Source organism: Pecten maximus, chromosome 1 (genome assembly GCF_902652985.1).
Source record: "Pecten maximus chromosome 1, xPecMax1.1, whole genome shotgun sequence".
Classification (NCBI taxonomy): Eukaryota; Metazoa; Mollusca; class Bivalvia; order Pectinida; family Pectinidae; genus Pecten; species Pecten maximus.
Window position 1 is genome coordinate 40,383,217 of NC_047015.1, and position 17,002 is coordinate 40,400,218.

Below are 17,002 nucleotides of genomic sequence, written 5' to 3' on the forward strand. Positions count from 1 at the left end.
TCAATGGTAGAAATCATGTGACATTGTTTATTGAACAAGATGGCGGAAGAAGGTGGATGTGACGTTAGGCTGCTCAATATAATCCTTGTAGGATTTGCATTCATGTTTCTTTTTACAGCGTTTCAGACAGCAGGGATGTCAGAGGTAAATATATTTGAGTGCATCTATCGTCGTATTATTCATAGACAAAGCAAAAGAACTTAAACCATAGCTAAAATTGATTGTTTACTTGAGACGGCCAGCTCGTCCCATATTTCCACGTATACTAATGCAACTAGGAAAGGGGCGAGTTGTGTTATATTGCCCCTTGTGACACGGCCTTTGGCATGTATCGTTTACCTTGTCTGTTCGTCACACTAGATTTTACAAAGATTTTGTGCTAAGGTAATAATAAGTCATTATTCAGGTAATAATTCTTTTTATAACCACTATTTTGACATTAAGGATGCCTGCTTTTCGCTCACAAAAATAACATTTCAGAAGAATTTAAGCTATAAATAACTTTAAGAAGGATTAATATTGAAAAGCAAACATATTCAGCCAACTTGGTGCTTTTAATGTCTTCAGCATCACATGCACACAACCTTTCCAAACTGAGAGACTATTTCCCCACCATAAACTTCATGAAAATTAAATCTGTAACCATCCAGGAATGTAGAATTACTTTTGAAAAATAAGAGTTGTCTTCATGTTTCACAAAATAATATGGTAAAGTGTTGTGGTTTTGTGGCTTTGTATAGCTGAACGTACTATCTGTCAAAGCTTGAAACACCTTACAATTCTATAATTTACACATATTTTAAATTAAATGAAACTGAAGCTACTAGTAGCATACAAATACATTGGAAGTGACTGAGTAATTAAACTGTTAATTCAATCATTCAGGGCTTTGAAAGGAACAAAGATCACAAAGTTTAGTAAGTTGCAGTTTCGTTATGTAATGACAGACAGTGATCTTTTACTTTTAAAATTGTTAAATTTTAAACTTGATTCTTTTACCCTAGCATGGAAACCTATTTGTTGAGGATCATAGGTCAATCTATTTTTTGTTTTTTTTTTTTTTATTAAGATTGACCTTGAGTCAGTGGGCACCCATAGTATATGCTAAGATTCTATATATTGAGCTGTGAAATTCCTGTGGCCCTGTGGTTGTCTCTCTGGATGTAGACTTTCTTCATCTATGAGGGTTTTGATAAAGGAAATAAATGAAAATGGAAACCATGTCAGCATTGGAGTTATCTTTACCAACAAGAGACCCCTAAAAAGAGACTGCTACACTTCTCAATACTTAACAACTACTCATAATACATTGTAGATGAAACAGTGTGAAGTTCAGGTTCTTTATAAAAGTTTCATTACTCCTGTTCTTCATGGGTTGGAATTACAAATACAGCAATGTATTGTGTATGTTAAGAAAATTGTTAGATGATCATGCTATTTGAATATTTTGCTGTAAAGAAATTAAACACCTTGGACAGAGGGGCAACAAGGGCCCAAATTTAAAGTAGACTAGTAAGTCAAATGTGCTACATTTTCTCCAATACACAAATGTATTCTTGTTAGACTTTGAGTTACTAGAATAAAACATTTATGAATCTGTATTCTAGATATTGGATAAGGAGGTTTTATTGTTTTTTGACACCTTGAAAAATATTTTGTTCATGATTTACAAGCAAAAAAATCAACTACAAATGAACATATTGTATCTGTTTAAAAAAAATCAGAATCAAGGTGATCATCTGGCCCATAGACCTTATGTTTATTATAAGAATTTTGTGGATCATCTTTGAATTTTTTTTTTTTTTTTTGGTAATATTTTTTGGGCTTTTATAAATGTACACATGTAAAATGCTGATTTCAGAGAGCTGTTAGATATGCCAAAATGGTCATGCAAATAAGAGACTACCTTATCTTTCTGAGGATGTTTCCAGCTTGTTAATTTAGTACCGGTACATTGTTTTTTTTAACTTGATGCTGATCTACTTTTCCAGACTGCTGTTTTGAAGAGTGCCCGAGAAGATTCCAATGGAACTTTCACTGGAGATGGTTCTATAAGGTTTTGATATTAATATCATTGAATTTTTTTTTCAATTTCAAATGCAAAATTATATGAATGTTATATATTTGATTTAAAGAATTTTTACCAATTGATATTTTTAGTTTCTGCTGTATTATCATAAACATTTGTGATATAAAATGTTTGACAGTGAATTTTCCAAGTCATGCAATATATAGATTAAATATAATTAATTCACTAATGAGTTTCTAAATTTAAGGCTAGTTGAGGCTAGTTTACACATCATTCTTTTTGAATTTTCTTCAGAATTCTTGGCAGGGAATTGTGATTAAAAAGGTTGATAGTGATTTTTCCTCATTCAGTGGATTGTGTACATCTATACATTGTTGTTTCACTGAAACACTGATTAGTATTATAATAAAACATTTCTCAATTGAAGACTTAATGTAACATGAGTAAATGCCAGTTATTATTGTCCGACATTAAGTCATGCATACAAGTCTATATTTAGCTGAAGGTATTGTTGCGTGGTTTTCATGTGAATTTTCTATATGTATGGTGGTATTTTATTTTACAGTCTAGGAGTGATCTACGCAGTCTTTGCTGCCTGTAACTGGATAGCGCCTCCAATTGTCAGTGCTGTGGGACCAAAGTACACCATGTTTATTGGTGCCATTCTATATTTGTAAGTAAATGGTCATTAGCATTAGCTGTCTCATCCAACATTTCTTACCTAATGAGTCCTCTACCGGTGAAAGTGGGGGTGGAGGGGCTATAGGGTTCCTCCCCGTCTGTCTGTCAGTGCGTTCACTCAGTTTTTCTGAGTTCTTTAACATATTATGTATAAAGTTAAAAGTTTGTTTTAATTTACAATGTTGTTTGTTATCTTGTCATTAGAAAGGAATAAGGTGGTCATGAGGTATAGTAGATACATGTAGATAACACACTGCCCAGGATTTCACCAGGATTGCTTATTTGAATGTAGTTTGTCAATAGAGAGCTAAGCTACTGGACTATATCTACTGGACTTTTCATTTTCATCAACACCAGTGACTCTGGGATTGTATCTCATTGTTCTTTGTCATCTACAGAACACTAGGTACTCTGTTAAAAATTATATTCTTCTTTTTTTTAACTGGTAAACAGTGCTGGGAAAAAAACCCTAATAAGTGTTGGAAAATGCTTTGATGGACCATGCTCCAACCACGTACCTATAGGCTCCTTGTATGCTTCAATCTGAGTCAGAGTGATATACATACACAGACTACCAGGGTACTCAGTATAGATAAGTAAATGGAATTCATATCTAGCCTTATTTTGTGTTATTAATAAACTTTGTTGTTTACTGTAATTACAAATGATACAAAGTTCTGGTACTTTTTATGACATGTAATTTCCTCTATTTTTCAGTTTGTTTATTCTGTCCTTCCTGAAGCCAATGACCTGGGCATTGTATACAGGGTCAGTTTTGGTAGGACTTGGAGCGGCAAGTGAGTATTCTAGAATGACAGAAATGTCAAACTGATTTTTAGAGAGAAAAAAAGCACTACTATAGTATGCATCTTACTTTCCAAATTATGAAGATAACTCTGTTCAACTATTCTTTTAAGGAATGTTCTTGGGAATTTATTTTAAAAATAATTTGCAACAATCTTTTAACTAAAACTACAGTAATGTATTTGTGCAAAGTTTCCAGTTTTAGTGAGTACACGTGTAAATGTCTTTCTTTTTATTGTTATCACATTGAAATTAAGTTTTCAGAAATGTATTTCTGCTGTATCTTGTATTTCAGTTCTATGGACAGCCCAGGGAAATTTTCTTACAATTAATTCAGATTCAAACACAGTTGCCAGGAACAGTGGAATTTTTTGGGCACTTCTTCAATGCAGGTTAGTAATGGGTAGGGTATAATGGAAAATGGTGTCTGTCCTTCAATTTCTTGGTTATTCTTTGCCGGCGCAAAGCTTACATTCTAAAACCAAGTTTTATGAAACTTTGTTTGCTTTATAATTACCATAATGTAATTATTTAGGAGTTATGTCCCTTCACCTACATTGTACTCTACCTGCTGGACAAGAGCCAATCAGTAATGAAGCGGAGTTACAAACAGCACCCTTTTTATTATTCTTGACCAAAATTTACGAAATTTTGTACACCTTATCTGTAACCTAGGTAGTTGAGCATTTACATCCTCCCTTAGACCCTAGAATCCCACCTTTTAGCAGATGTGGTAACAGGGGATTCAGTTTGTTGTAGATTGTTTTATTTTTTTAGAATTATATTGTTGATTATGTTTTTATTTTACAGCTTATTGATAGGAAACATATACAGTTATTTCGTGCTGAAAGGGAGAGAAAATATTGACGATGATGAGAGATTTAAATTATTTGCTGGCCTTAGTGGAGCTGCTTTAGTTGGTGTTCTGTTGTTTCTTACTCTACGCAACAGGCGCAACACCGACTCAGAAAACCTTATCAATCTGAACTCAAGGTTTGTATACATGTATAACACAAAATCATGATAACTTTTGCCGAACATGAAGATATAAAAACAATCATGCTACCATAATTGTTCTTAAGGGGTCTGGCCCCAACCCTGGGAGATGTTTTTGTTTTATTAATTTGCAATGAAAAGATTTTGCCATGTTTATCTAGTGTTAAAATACAACATAATTTAATCAAATATTAAAGTAATGGAAGAAAAATTATGAAATGAAAGTAAGTAATATTAATTCAGTCTAAACTGAAAAGAAAACATTTCCCTTGGAGGATTCCAGTTCAGGTCTGAATTCAGGCTCCATTCCCTAATGTATGTTGTTTATTTTTCCTAATGAAATCTTCAGTATTCCTCAAACCTATACATATGATATTTTTCATGCGAAGACACAAACTCTAGTGACCTACATTTCCGATTTGTGTAGTTTATGGAACAAGAGTGCAAATCAAGATATGATATTATTCAGATTACTGAAGGTCAGGAGACCTAAACAAAAATTGTATCAACCTGATTGGTTTAGATTTCTTGTCCCAACACTAACTGCTCTATGTTTTGTGACAGAAGTGAGTAACTACACAACCTACGTATATACCATTATATCACCACTAGCTATGAAAATCAATGTTAATGTCAAATGTATTTCAACCCTACACTTGTTTCAGTGGTGCACAATCGGAGGGTCCATTGTCTTCAATCAGTAAGTATTGAGCCTTAATGAAAGATTTTCACAGAGGATATATTTAAACTTTCTCATACATACAACAATATTACAGTTTTCTGTATATTAATCTGACATACTACTAACTGTATAGATTCCAAAATAAGTTTTAAATTATTGAAGCAATATTTTGAGAGCATATAGATTCTGTCCTTCCTAGTGGAGCAGTACATTAGATGATCCATATTTCTAAATTAAAAACAAAATGGTGGAGTTTAGTGCTAAATTATAAATATAATGAAAATACATAATGTGTTTTACAAAAGTATATCATATTACTTATGTATTTATTTCCAGAAAGGTCTTTTCATCTGATGAAATCAAGAGAGATGAGGTTACTGAGTGTTACCATTGCCTACACAGGTAATATGTACTTATATTTACTGGTTAGAGCCTACACAGGTAATATGTACTTATACTGGTTAGAGGCTACACAGGTAATATGTACTTATACTGGTTAGAGCCTACACAGGTAATATGTACTTATATTTACTGGTTAGAGCCTACACAGGTAATATGTACTTATACTGGTTAGAGGCTACACAGGTAATATGTACTTATACTGGTTAGAGCCTACACAGGTAATATGTACTTATATTTACTGGTTAGAGCCTACACAGGTAATATGTACTTATATTTACTGGTTAGAGGCTTCACAGGTAATATGTACTTATATTTACTGGTTAGAGCCTACACAGGTAATATGTACTTATACTGGTTAGAGCCTACACAGGTAATATGTACTTATATTTACTGGTTAGAGGCTTCACAGGTAATATGTACTTATACTGGTTAGAGCCTACACAGGTAATATGTACTTATATTTACTGGTTAGAGGCATCACTGTTGAGTTCACTTCTTGTATCTTTATAATTTAATTATGACTGATTCAATTCATATTGTACTTTTCTTCCAGATTTTCTATCCATAATGACTAGGAAAAAGTATTTGTTGCTACAAACAAAATGTTCTTTAGACTGTCAATTTCATTGGTCGATCTTTTACAAAGCTCTCTTTAACAAAATGAAAGAGCAGGGACAGCTTCCTGCAAAGTTTAAATCTTGAACCTGCGTTTTTGGAAAAGGTCACAAATAAAAAAAATTCAACAATGCAGACACAACAGATCTTTTGGAAGAACGTCATAGATTATGTGAGTTTGTTTGTTTGTTTGCTGGGTTTATAGCCTCGTGAACAGCCGGGGTCATTTTGAAGCATGATCTCCTTGTAGTAGTTGGTGACTACTTCATTGAACAACATACTGGAAGCCTGTTGCATGCTTTCAGTGTAGTGTAAAGTATCTTGGCCTAGGTTACAAACATGTCAGCACAGGTCGGCATGGTTCTCAGATTCCCAAGAAACACAAACAGACACCGGTAGCATCGAACCCAAACCTCAAATCCTCACCTGCGATTAAGTGGCCTGACACTCCACCTGACTGAGCTATTATGGTCCCCAACTATGTGAGAAAAAATCAACATGTATTGTAACAGAAATGACTCATTAGTGATTGTGGTAATTTGTTTAGCTTTTGTGAACAAACTATGCTAAATAGACAATGAGTTTGGGTCTTTAGTAGTGGTATCACTGATGCTTTGTTATCACACAGGCGTGGAGTTGACTTTCTTCAGTGGTGTATACGGCTTCTGCATTTCCAACAACAGCCATTTTGGTAGTGAGTCTAAAGGACTCATTGGTATATCGGGCATCTTCATTGGTGTTGGAGAAATTCTGGGTAAGCTTGATAAAAGGAGAAGTTCTGGGTAAGCTTGATAAAAGGAGAAGTTCTGGGTAAGCTTGATAAAAGGAGACGTTCTGGGTAAGCTTGATAAAAGGAGACGTTCTGGGTAAGCTTGATTAAAAAGATAAGTTCTGGGTAAGCTTGATAAAAGGAGAAATTCTGGGTAAGCTTGATAAAAGGAGACGTTCTGGGTAAGCTTGATAAAAGGAGAAGTTCTGGGTAAGCTTGATAAAAGGAGACGTTCTGGGTAAGCTTGATAAAAGGAGAAATTCTGGGTAAGCTTGATAAAAGGAGATGTTCTGGGTAAGCTTGATTAAAAAGATAAGTTCTGGGTAAGCTTGATAAAAGGAGAAATTCTGGGTAAGCTTGATAAAAGGAGAAGTTCTGGGTAAGCTTGATAAAAGGAGAAATTCTGGGTAAGCTTGATAAAAGGAGAAGTTCTGGGTAAGCTTTGATAAAGGATCTCCAGAGTTTCTGTGGAAAATGTATTTTTACAATCAAAAAGTGAATTAAAGATGAAAATAAAGAAGAAATTTTATAGAATATAAGTTTTAAAGATATTTGAATGTTCTCAGTTATAAATTACATTTCTGATAGATACATTCACTACCTAGTGAGGACGAATGTCTGTAAAATATCAATTGGAGGATTCCATGTTCATCAATAGAAACCTCCAAAAAAGTGATATAATTTAAATGGTACCATATAATAACTTACATTTTCCTCTAGCACTCACCATGCATAGAATTTCTTTATTTCTGAAGTCGTCCCATTGGATATATATTTTGCTGGAGTGTCTCTAATCTAAAGATTCAATAAGAAATTCCTAAATACATTATATCTGTATACCATGGCCTACTTTTAATTATTCAAACTCCTACTATATGTTCCAAATATAATAATTTTAACTGTTTATGTTCTGAAATGACATATATCTGAACATTTCCATAACCAAAATATTACATGTTGGCTGAGTGGTTCAGATATGTAGCGTTTTCTGTAATGTTTGGAAAAATATGAATATTTTAAAATCTGGATGTTCAATAGGTGGTGCTATGTTTGGACTGTTTGGGAAGAGAACAAATAAATATGGACGGGACCCCATCGTGATCTTGGGTTTTCTCGTACACATGATTTGTTTTTACCTCATCTTCCTCAACATGCCGAGTGATTCAACGCTAAATCAGACCTCCCCAGAGTCTGCAGCAACCTATCTCAATCCATCCAGGTAAGCTATACTCTAGGTAACTGGTTATGTAATGGGAAAAGAAAAATGAAATGACCAGACTGGGACTCAAACCCAAGACCTTTGACATTCTAAGCATTCTAATTACCTGATCAACAGCGTTCAGCCTAGTCAAGTCCCTCTACGGTTGTTCCTTCAGAATGATATCGATCGTTGTATGACTATATCTCTTTGTAGGTTACTGTATTGGTCGAGTTGTAGGTTACTGTATTGGTCGAGTTGTAGGTTACTGTATTGGTCCAGTTGTAGGTTACTGTATTGGTCCAGTTGTAGGTTACTGTATTGGTCGAGTTGTAGGTTACTGTATTGGTCGAGTTGTAGGTTACTGTATTGGTCGAGTTGTAGGTTACTGTATTGGTCCAGTTGTAGGTTACTGTATTGGTCGAGTTGTAGGTTACTGTATTGGTCGAGTTGTAGGTTACTGTATTGGTCGAGTTGTATGTGACTGTATTGGTCGAGTTGTAGGTTACTGTATTGGTCCAGTTGTAGGTGACTGTATTGGTCCAGTTGTAGGTTACTGTATTGGTGCAGTTGTAGGTTACTATGTTGGTCCAGTTGTAGGTTACTGTATTGGTCGAGTTGTAGGTTACTGTATTGGTCCAGTTGTAGGTGACTGTATTGGTCGAGTTGTAGGTTACTGTATTGGTCGAGTTGTAGGTGACTGTATTGGTCCAGTTATAGGTGACTGTATTGGTCGAGTTGTAGGTTACTGTATTGGTCGAGTTGTAGGTTACTGTATTGGTCCAGTTGTAGGTGACTGTATTGGTCGAGTTGTAGGTGACTGTATTGGTCCAGTTATAGGTGACTGTATTGGTCGAGTTGTAGGTTACTGTATTGGTCGAGTTGTAGGTGACTGTATTGGTCGAGTTGTAGGTTACTGTATTGGTCCAGTTGTAGGTTACTGTATTGGTGCAGTTGTAGGTTACTATGTTGGTCCAGTTGTAGGTTACTGTATTGGTCCGGTTGTAGGTTACTGTATTGGTCCAGTTGTAGGTTACTGTATTGGTCCAGTTGTAGGTTACTGTATTGGTCCAGTTGTAGGTGACTGTATTGGTCCAGTTGTAGGTTACTGTATTGGTGCAGTTGTAGGTTACTATGTTGGTCCAGTTGTAGGTTACTGTATTGGTCGAGTTGTAGGTTACTGTATTGGTCGAGTTGTAGGTGACTGTATTGGTTCAGTTATAGGTGACTGTATTGGTCGAGTTGTAGGTTACTGTATTGGTCGAGTTGTAGGTTACTATGTTGGTCCAGTTGTAGGTTACTGTATTGGTCCAGTTGTAGGTTACTGTATTGGTCGAGTTGTAGGTTACTGTATTGGTCCAGTTATAGGTGACTGTATTGGTCGAGTTGTAGGTGACTGTATTGGTCCAGTTGTAGGTTATTGTATTGGTCCAGTTGTAGGTTACTGTATTGGTCGAGTTGTAGGTGACTGTATTGGTCGAGTTGTAGGTGACTGTATTGGTCGAGTTATAGGTGACTGTATTGGTCGAGTTGTAGGTGACTGTATTGGTCCAGTTGTAGGTTACTGTATTGGTCCAGTTGTAGGTTACTGTATTGGTCGAGTTGTAGGTTACTGTATTGGTCGAGTTGTAGGTTACTGTATTGGTCGAGTTGTAGGTGACTGTATTGGTCGAGTTGTAGGTGACTGTATTGGTCGAGTTGTATGTGACTGTATTGGTCGAGTTGTAGGTTACTGTATTGGTCGAGTTGTAGGTTACTGTATTGGTCGAGTTGTAGGTTACTGTATTGGTCGAGTTGTAGGTTACTGTATTGGTCCAGTTGTAGGTTACTGTATTGGTCCAGTTGTAGGTTACTGTATTGGTCCAGTTGTAGGTTACTGTATTGGTCCAGTCGTAGGTTACTGTATTGGTCCAGTTGTAGGTGACTATATTTGTCCAGTTATAGGTTACTGTTACTTTTTTAGGTTCTAGGTATATTGTTTTCAAAAGGACTGTTAATGTGTACAGTAATCTCATATACAAAAATAATGTATATATTATGATAAATAATTTCTGCCTTTTAATTAATTTTCAGTAAATATGTTGCCATCCTGTGTTCATTTTTACTGGGGTTTGGAGACAGCAGTTTTAATACACAGGTGAGGTTTGTCAAACTTACATCTTTGTAACTTAACTTTTATAAGGTCACATGAGACAAAATTGTATGCTTTCATACAGAATGGAAATATATCCTGTTGATTATAGTGTGTGTTTAATATTTTCAGATATATTCCATCCTGGGGTTCATGTTTCCAGAGGACAGTTCTCCGGCCTTCGCTCTCTTTAAGTTTGTCCAGGTGTGTGGATCTGTCCCATTAAGATTTTATATACCCAGAATATGATATTTTAGATATTAGACATAGATATGTTTTTAAATAATTTGTGATCCCTTTACCTCCATGAAAGGTAAAAGGGGCCAAGTATGTTAAGACTATAAATAGACTTTGTCTTGATCACCTGAAGACATGTATGTTCAAGTGCCTTTAACATCTTGTAAATTAACCATAAAGGGGTCACAATACAGTTTTGAAAAAAAATTAAAAAAAACATACATACATAATGTACATTTTTGTATATGTAATTAAAGAAATCTTGACAACTGTGGTCCATATTTTATCACTTGCCAAAATTTAATTATATATACTGGTAATTATCATTAAACATTTTAATAATTTATTTACTTGGCAACAATTGAGAAGCAAGTTATATCACCTTCTACCACAATACCCCGTGTTATTCAACTCTCAGACCATCAGTTAATCATTACAGCTGTTGATTAACAATCTGTTTATACCACACGTGGTATAAACTCTGTACGCATTTCGATTGGCTAACACAGTGAACTTTGACCCAAGCTGCAATTGTTATTGACGTCATCAATAATCTAATGACGTCACATCACCGGGTCCCGGACGTCACCGGTACACTTTATTTGCATACGCGAAATTATACTTGGCCACGTTTCCCTTTGATTCAAGCCGATATTATTGTGGTAGAAACAGGTCACACGACTCGTGATTGTTGGATATGGAATTTATTTCACACTCGTAAGTTATTTTTTAAAAGTTGCAAAAAACACTCGCTAAAGCTCGTGTCTTTTGTAACTTTGAAAAAATAACTTACTCGTGTGAAATAAATTCCATATCCAACAACCACTCGTTGTGTAACCTCTATTTATACTATACAAATCATTGTTGTTTGTCCAGGTAGATGCCATTTAATTGATATATTGATATAACTTGTTGTAAAATAAATAAATTAAAATTTTACCACTGCGCCCTGTGACTACCCATTCTCTTACAATCTAATATTCATGAAATGTATCACTAACACAATGAGGAAGAAAACAATACCTCGTATCAAAACCATGGCTTTTTATATTCTATTGATGATGACCAACTCTGCATTTTTGTTGCAGTCTGTAACAGCGGCCGTGTCGTTCTACTACAGTACTCACCTGCTGTTACAATGGCAGCTCCTCATCCTGACAATCCTTGGAATACTGGGCACATGGTGTTTCTGTCTCATAGAATGGAGTGCCACTAAGGCATTCAGGGCCGGCTACCAGTCCATCGGATGACAACGACAGGTTTGTAATTGCTTGTCTGATCTACTGAGACTGGGGTTGTACAATGTAGTTGTAGTTACTTGGGCCTTTTGCATTTACCACGGGTTAAACTGTCGGACTAGAGTTATCTGTTTATGAAATAAGGATGGTCTTATTTTACTTTCTGGCGAGTCTTAATAAAGATTTCTTACTTTCTGGCGAGCCTCAACAAAGATTTCTTACTTTCTGGCGAGCCTTAACAAAGACTTTCTGATGACAAATACTTTTATCATTATCTGCATCTCTGTCAAGATTTATACCTAAAATTTTACAATTTAAGATAGATAAAACAATTTGTCATAATAAAAGAACAGGTTCCTCGTCCTCACTTGAACCAAGTGCTAAGTAAGTGGTAGTTATCAAGTTGACATCCACAATCACAACGCATACCTTTACTAAAGTCTTACAAAATTCTTACCCTGTTGATAGGACCTAAGAATTGTACCTGCTCCCCCATTGAATGATCATTAGAGGCACTTAAATTTGGGATCTTATCTTTTCTCTTCTTTCTAATCAACTTTCTCCTTCCTAATGTCTCCCTTGACACTGCCTTAGTTTTGGCCTTGCTCCTGTGAGTAAGGTTTTGGGTTATGTCCCCTTGCCCAGACATACCATAGTTCCTGCTGAACATTCAGCATTTTAGGAGTGGGATGACTGGTTTTCCTGCCATCATTATAATGTGACTGGGTGGGGTGTCCTGCTGGGTGGTTTCGGCAGTATGATTCAGTGAGATAGCATTATAAAGTCGGCATCAGTTCCGCGCTATCACAAGGAGAGAAACATGAATATACCACAGCCTCCCAAAAAACACATACATACACTAAATGTATGCATCTCGCACACACGGGAGGCCGTCCTGAAATGAGCTTAGCTGTTGAAAGGATGCTTAACAGTACTAAACCAAACTTACAGAATTCAACTCATATACAATTTTTTTATAAGCTAAGTCTGAATATCTTGTTCTTTAATATAGAAAAGCAAAAAAACTATATACATACTACAATAAAGAATTAAAATTTGTTTTTTTAGGTGGTCAGCAGTCAGGATCCTACCTGTGCTGCTGACGTAGAAGCTTCCGACGAGGAGGATGTGAAGACACGGGCACGTGTGGCAAGAGAGGATATAACAAGCTAGAATGATGGATGTTGATGACAGAGAGGTTGATGATGAAAAGACTGTGATCTTAGTGTAGAAAACTTGTGATATTATATATAGGCCTTATGATTATTTGAGATGTACTGAATACTTCACTGCGGCTTTAAGTTGTATTTGTACTGCTATACCTGCCTAGTAATTTTGTTTGTAAGCCGACGATCAAATCTTACCAGTGTTACCCTGTAGCCAATGATTAGCCCTTCTGTCTCTCTGATATTGCTGACTGACAAATGTATCCCTCAACTCCCCATGGTAACCACCGACTTTTTTTCATCAGTAATTAAACTGATTTTAAATCTAAATCAGCACGGCCAAATGGTATCATTAGATATGGTACATGCTTTATCAAAAACACCATCACATAACACAAAGTATTGTATACCAAAAAAGTATTTTTCTTGATGTAAATAGTCTTAGTGAAAAACATTACTATGCACGTGTATATGAAAAACCATTGTAATATGGAAGATTAAATTCAATGTATATACTTTTTGTTCAGGTACACATATTGTATCAATAGGGAGCCATATATGTTCATTTGACAAATATACTGATTTTTAACCTCTTGATATTTGAAGTGTGATAAGGGAACTTAACATTGGGACACAAGTGGAAGTTTAGTATATAATTATGTAACTATAACTTGGTGGAGAGCTCTAATTGTGCTTACCAATAAAATGCTCCCATGTACATTAGTGTATCATAATGTTTGCCTGTGCCCCTATGTTAATATTTAAAATGTGGGGTTTTGATTTGAGGGAAATGAAATACATTATAGATATCTTGTTGTTTTTTTGTTTACATTATAACAATTCTGTGTTTTTAGTGATTATTTGTTATTGATAATGGGGGAAAACAAATCAGAAAAATGTTGTCTGTTTTGTTGTGTACATGGTGAAAGAAATGAGAGGTTATGTTACACCTCATTGTGAGAGGGAATAGAGTGATGTATTTGGGTGAGATATGTGAAGACTTGCCATTGACCATATCTTTCAGTTATAATCCCAGGGGGCCAACAGTGCAAACTTTGACTTATAAGTTTAATATGACATTCAGTGTACGTGTATTACTCTGCTGGTATTTTAAATTGATGTGTATTGAAGCACTTAATTGATGCGTTGAAGCCAAAACTGCCAAAATGATTTTCAACAGAAATCAGTTTCTAGAAATTTGATGTGATGTTACCGGTATATATTGATATAGATGTTGCCATTCATTTGATATCTATATTAGAACCCTAGTATTGTATATACAGGTGAATTACACAGGTAAAAATAATCAGACAGAGGTGTCTCTAGTATCATTATGATTTAATTAAATGATATAAAGAATAGTAAATGGCTGTGCCACTTTCCCTGGGTTCAGATTCTAGGTCTTCCCTATCCTTTAGGAAAACACTTTGTGAATGTGTGTTGTAGGGGAGATAACTTATGTCATCTCAGAGGGAAAACAAAAAGTTCAGCATTGATTTTTTTCCATGACGAGTCATTGTTTATTATTTTTTAATAATTTTACACCAAAACATTCCTTTATTTGAATACAGAGCATTGTATATTTTGATATAGTACAGTACCATATCGAGTATTCATCATATTATATACTTATATTAAATTTTCAATGAAACATTGAGTATTCATATAATCTTACATATTTTTTAAACCATTGCGAAAGACATTTCAGCTACTAATTTTAATCACTCTATTTGGCCCTGATGGTAGCACTTAAACTTACTGTGGGATGGAACCCACACTGAGGTCAGAAATCAAGGTTTTTAGGGCAAAGGGCAAGGTAAAATTTTATATTTTTTTTTATTTTGGTTCAAAGGTCAAGGTCACTTTAAAAAAGATCAAGGTCATGAGATCAAATTCATTTGAGTCCAAAGGTCAAGGACAGATGGATCATACATTTCCGTGAGCCTAGGTAATATTGGGGGACAGAGTTAAAGGATCAACAGTCACATAGAGCATGCTTGCATTATGTATATTTTGCTTCCTTTCAATTGTTTTTGAAGTCCAAATGTCAAATGTCAACCTCAGTGATATGGGCAAATGGCTATTTGATTATTATGGGGGACCTGTCAATGTTTTTGTTATTTTTAAATGAACTAGCCTGGACTAAATTTGGTTTTGTTGTATAAATATTTTTTATTATTTGATTCAGATTAAAATATTGTTGTGGTATAATTGTTTAAAAGGTATCACAGATCATATTTTGTTTTTGAGATAAAAAGAATATTATGCTGTCATTATATAATTTATATTATAAATATTTAGAAATGCTCTCCACATGTTCCGCTATCATGGAAACTATGTCATTATAGGTCCTTGATGTCATTTCTTCCTCCATTGTTTGTATGGTACAGTTTTCAGGCAGCAAATGAGATTTTTTTCAATGATGAAAATGCTACATATTTTTACAGAGTGTATATTAAAGCAAATTCAGTCACATATTTTTTTTAAATGTAGCAGATAGCACTCAATTGTTGTGTGAACGTACACATCAAATGCAAGTCTATGTATTGTACTCTATGTATAGTACAATATATATTGTTATAGTACAATGTGTATTGTTATAGTACAATGTGTATTGTACTCTATGTATAGTACAATGTGTATTGTTATAGTACAATGTGTATTGTTATAGTACAATGTGTATTGTTATAGTACAATGTGTATTGTACTCTATGTAAAGTACAATATATATTGTTATAGTACAATGTGTATTGTTATAGTACAATGTGTATTGTTATAGTACAATGTGTATTGTACTGTATGTATAGTACTGTACAATGTGTATTGTTATAGTACAATGTGTATTGTTATAGTACAATGTGTATTGTACTCTATGTATAGTACAATGTGTATTGTTATAGTACAATGTGTATTGTTATAGTACAATGTGTATTGTACTCTATGTATAGTACAATGTGTATTGTTATAGTACAATGTGTATTGTACTGTATGTATAGTACAATGTATATCTGCACTAATATTACTCTCTGTGACATCGGGTGAATCAATGTGCTGGTATTGTGTTTATATATCTACTGGTGGGGTCTATATTGTGGTAGTTACTGACTAATTGTTTGGAATTTCTGGTTAAGAAGTCAAGACGTACCAAGCACTTTTATAAGTGTAACAGGCTATGGTCTAACTAATTCTTTTAGATTTATATCTATCACATAACGGATGTGTTCTACCATGTCCTACGGCTACCTTGTATCAGAAATATTGTAAGAAACCTGTGTAATAATACCGCCTATCTTATATAGAATAAATCAAATGTTTTTTCCTTAGATTCTCATAAATACCAGGTATGAGTAATGTTATCAACAGAACCTTACACTGGTAGCTGTGAAATATAGAAATATTTAACACATTACAAATTTTATATGCCTCTTGCCTATGACATATCAAATTATTGAACTTCTTTAATTCTATATTATATAACCACTCCGGTGAGACCATCCGTTTGTATACTGCCACAGTAACAAAAGTCTCTATCATTCCTAGTCCATTGTCTCTGGAGCTTTATAGTTGATATAGAACACTTTTAAATTTTCTCTGATGCCAGTCACTTAATCTTTTAATTTAGAATTTTTCAAGTTTTCTTGATAGTATACCAATTATCGGCATTCTGATTAAATGTGTTTCTAATTTTCTCCATTTCATAATTATTTATCACCTATTGCATGAATAATATACATTTCAGCTGTATTATGAAAGTAATATTTTCAGTAATGTTACCTTTCCTGTGATTGGTGGTAGTTTTTCGGACCGTAATGCTACCATTACTGTGTTTGATGGTAGTTTTTCGGACCGTAATGTTACCTTCCCTGTGATTGGTGCTTTACTTGATATACGCTTGACGTCTTATAAACAGATGATGTACATGAGTCAGTGTTACACCTCTACACAAATCCACACAAAGACAGGTAAACATGGTCTACAGAACATGTCTACAAAACCGAGAGTGATGCGCTCAGTGATACATATCCAGTTACCATTTCTGATAAGCTTTGACTTG

The 17,002-nt window shown here is 34.6% G+C and overlaps 1 protein-coding gene across 1 annotated transcript; it reads left to right on the top strand.

Moving 5' to 3' along the window:
- Positions 1 to 40: 40 nt before the first annotated feature.
- On the top strand, positions 41 to 14,476 carry LOC117333680 (UNC93-like protein MFSD11). Its single transcript, XM_033893103.1, has 14 exons — positions 41 to 144; positions 1,992 to 2,056; positions 2,595 to 2,702; positions 3,428 to 3,507; positions 3,810 to 3,906; positions 4,325 to 4,507; positions 5,176 to 5,210; positions 5,529 to 5,594; positions 6,838 to 6,963; positions 8,017 to 8,197; positions 10,250 to 10,313; positions 10,440 to 10,511; positions 11,633 to 11,803; positions 12,851 to 14,476. Exons 1-13 carry the CDS (start codon positions 103 to 105, stop codon positions 11,792 to 11,794), a joined length of 1,281 nt encoding a protein of 426 aa, XP_033748994.1. The 5' UTR covers positions 41 to 102; the 3' UTR covers positions 11,795 to 11,803; positions 12,851 to 14,476.
- The last annotated feature ends 2,526 nt before the right edge of the window (positions 14,477 to 17,002 follow it).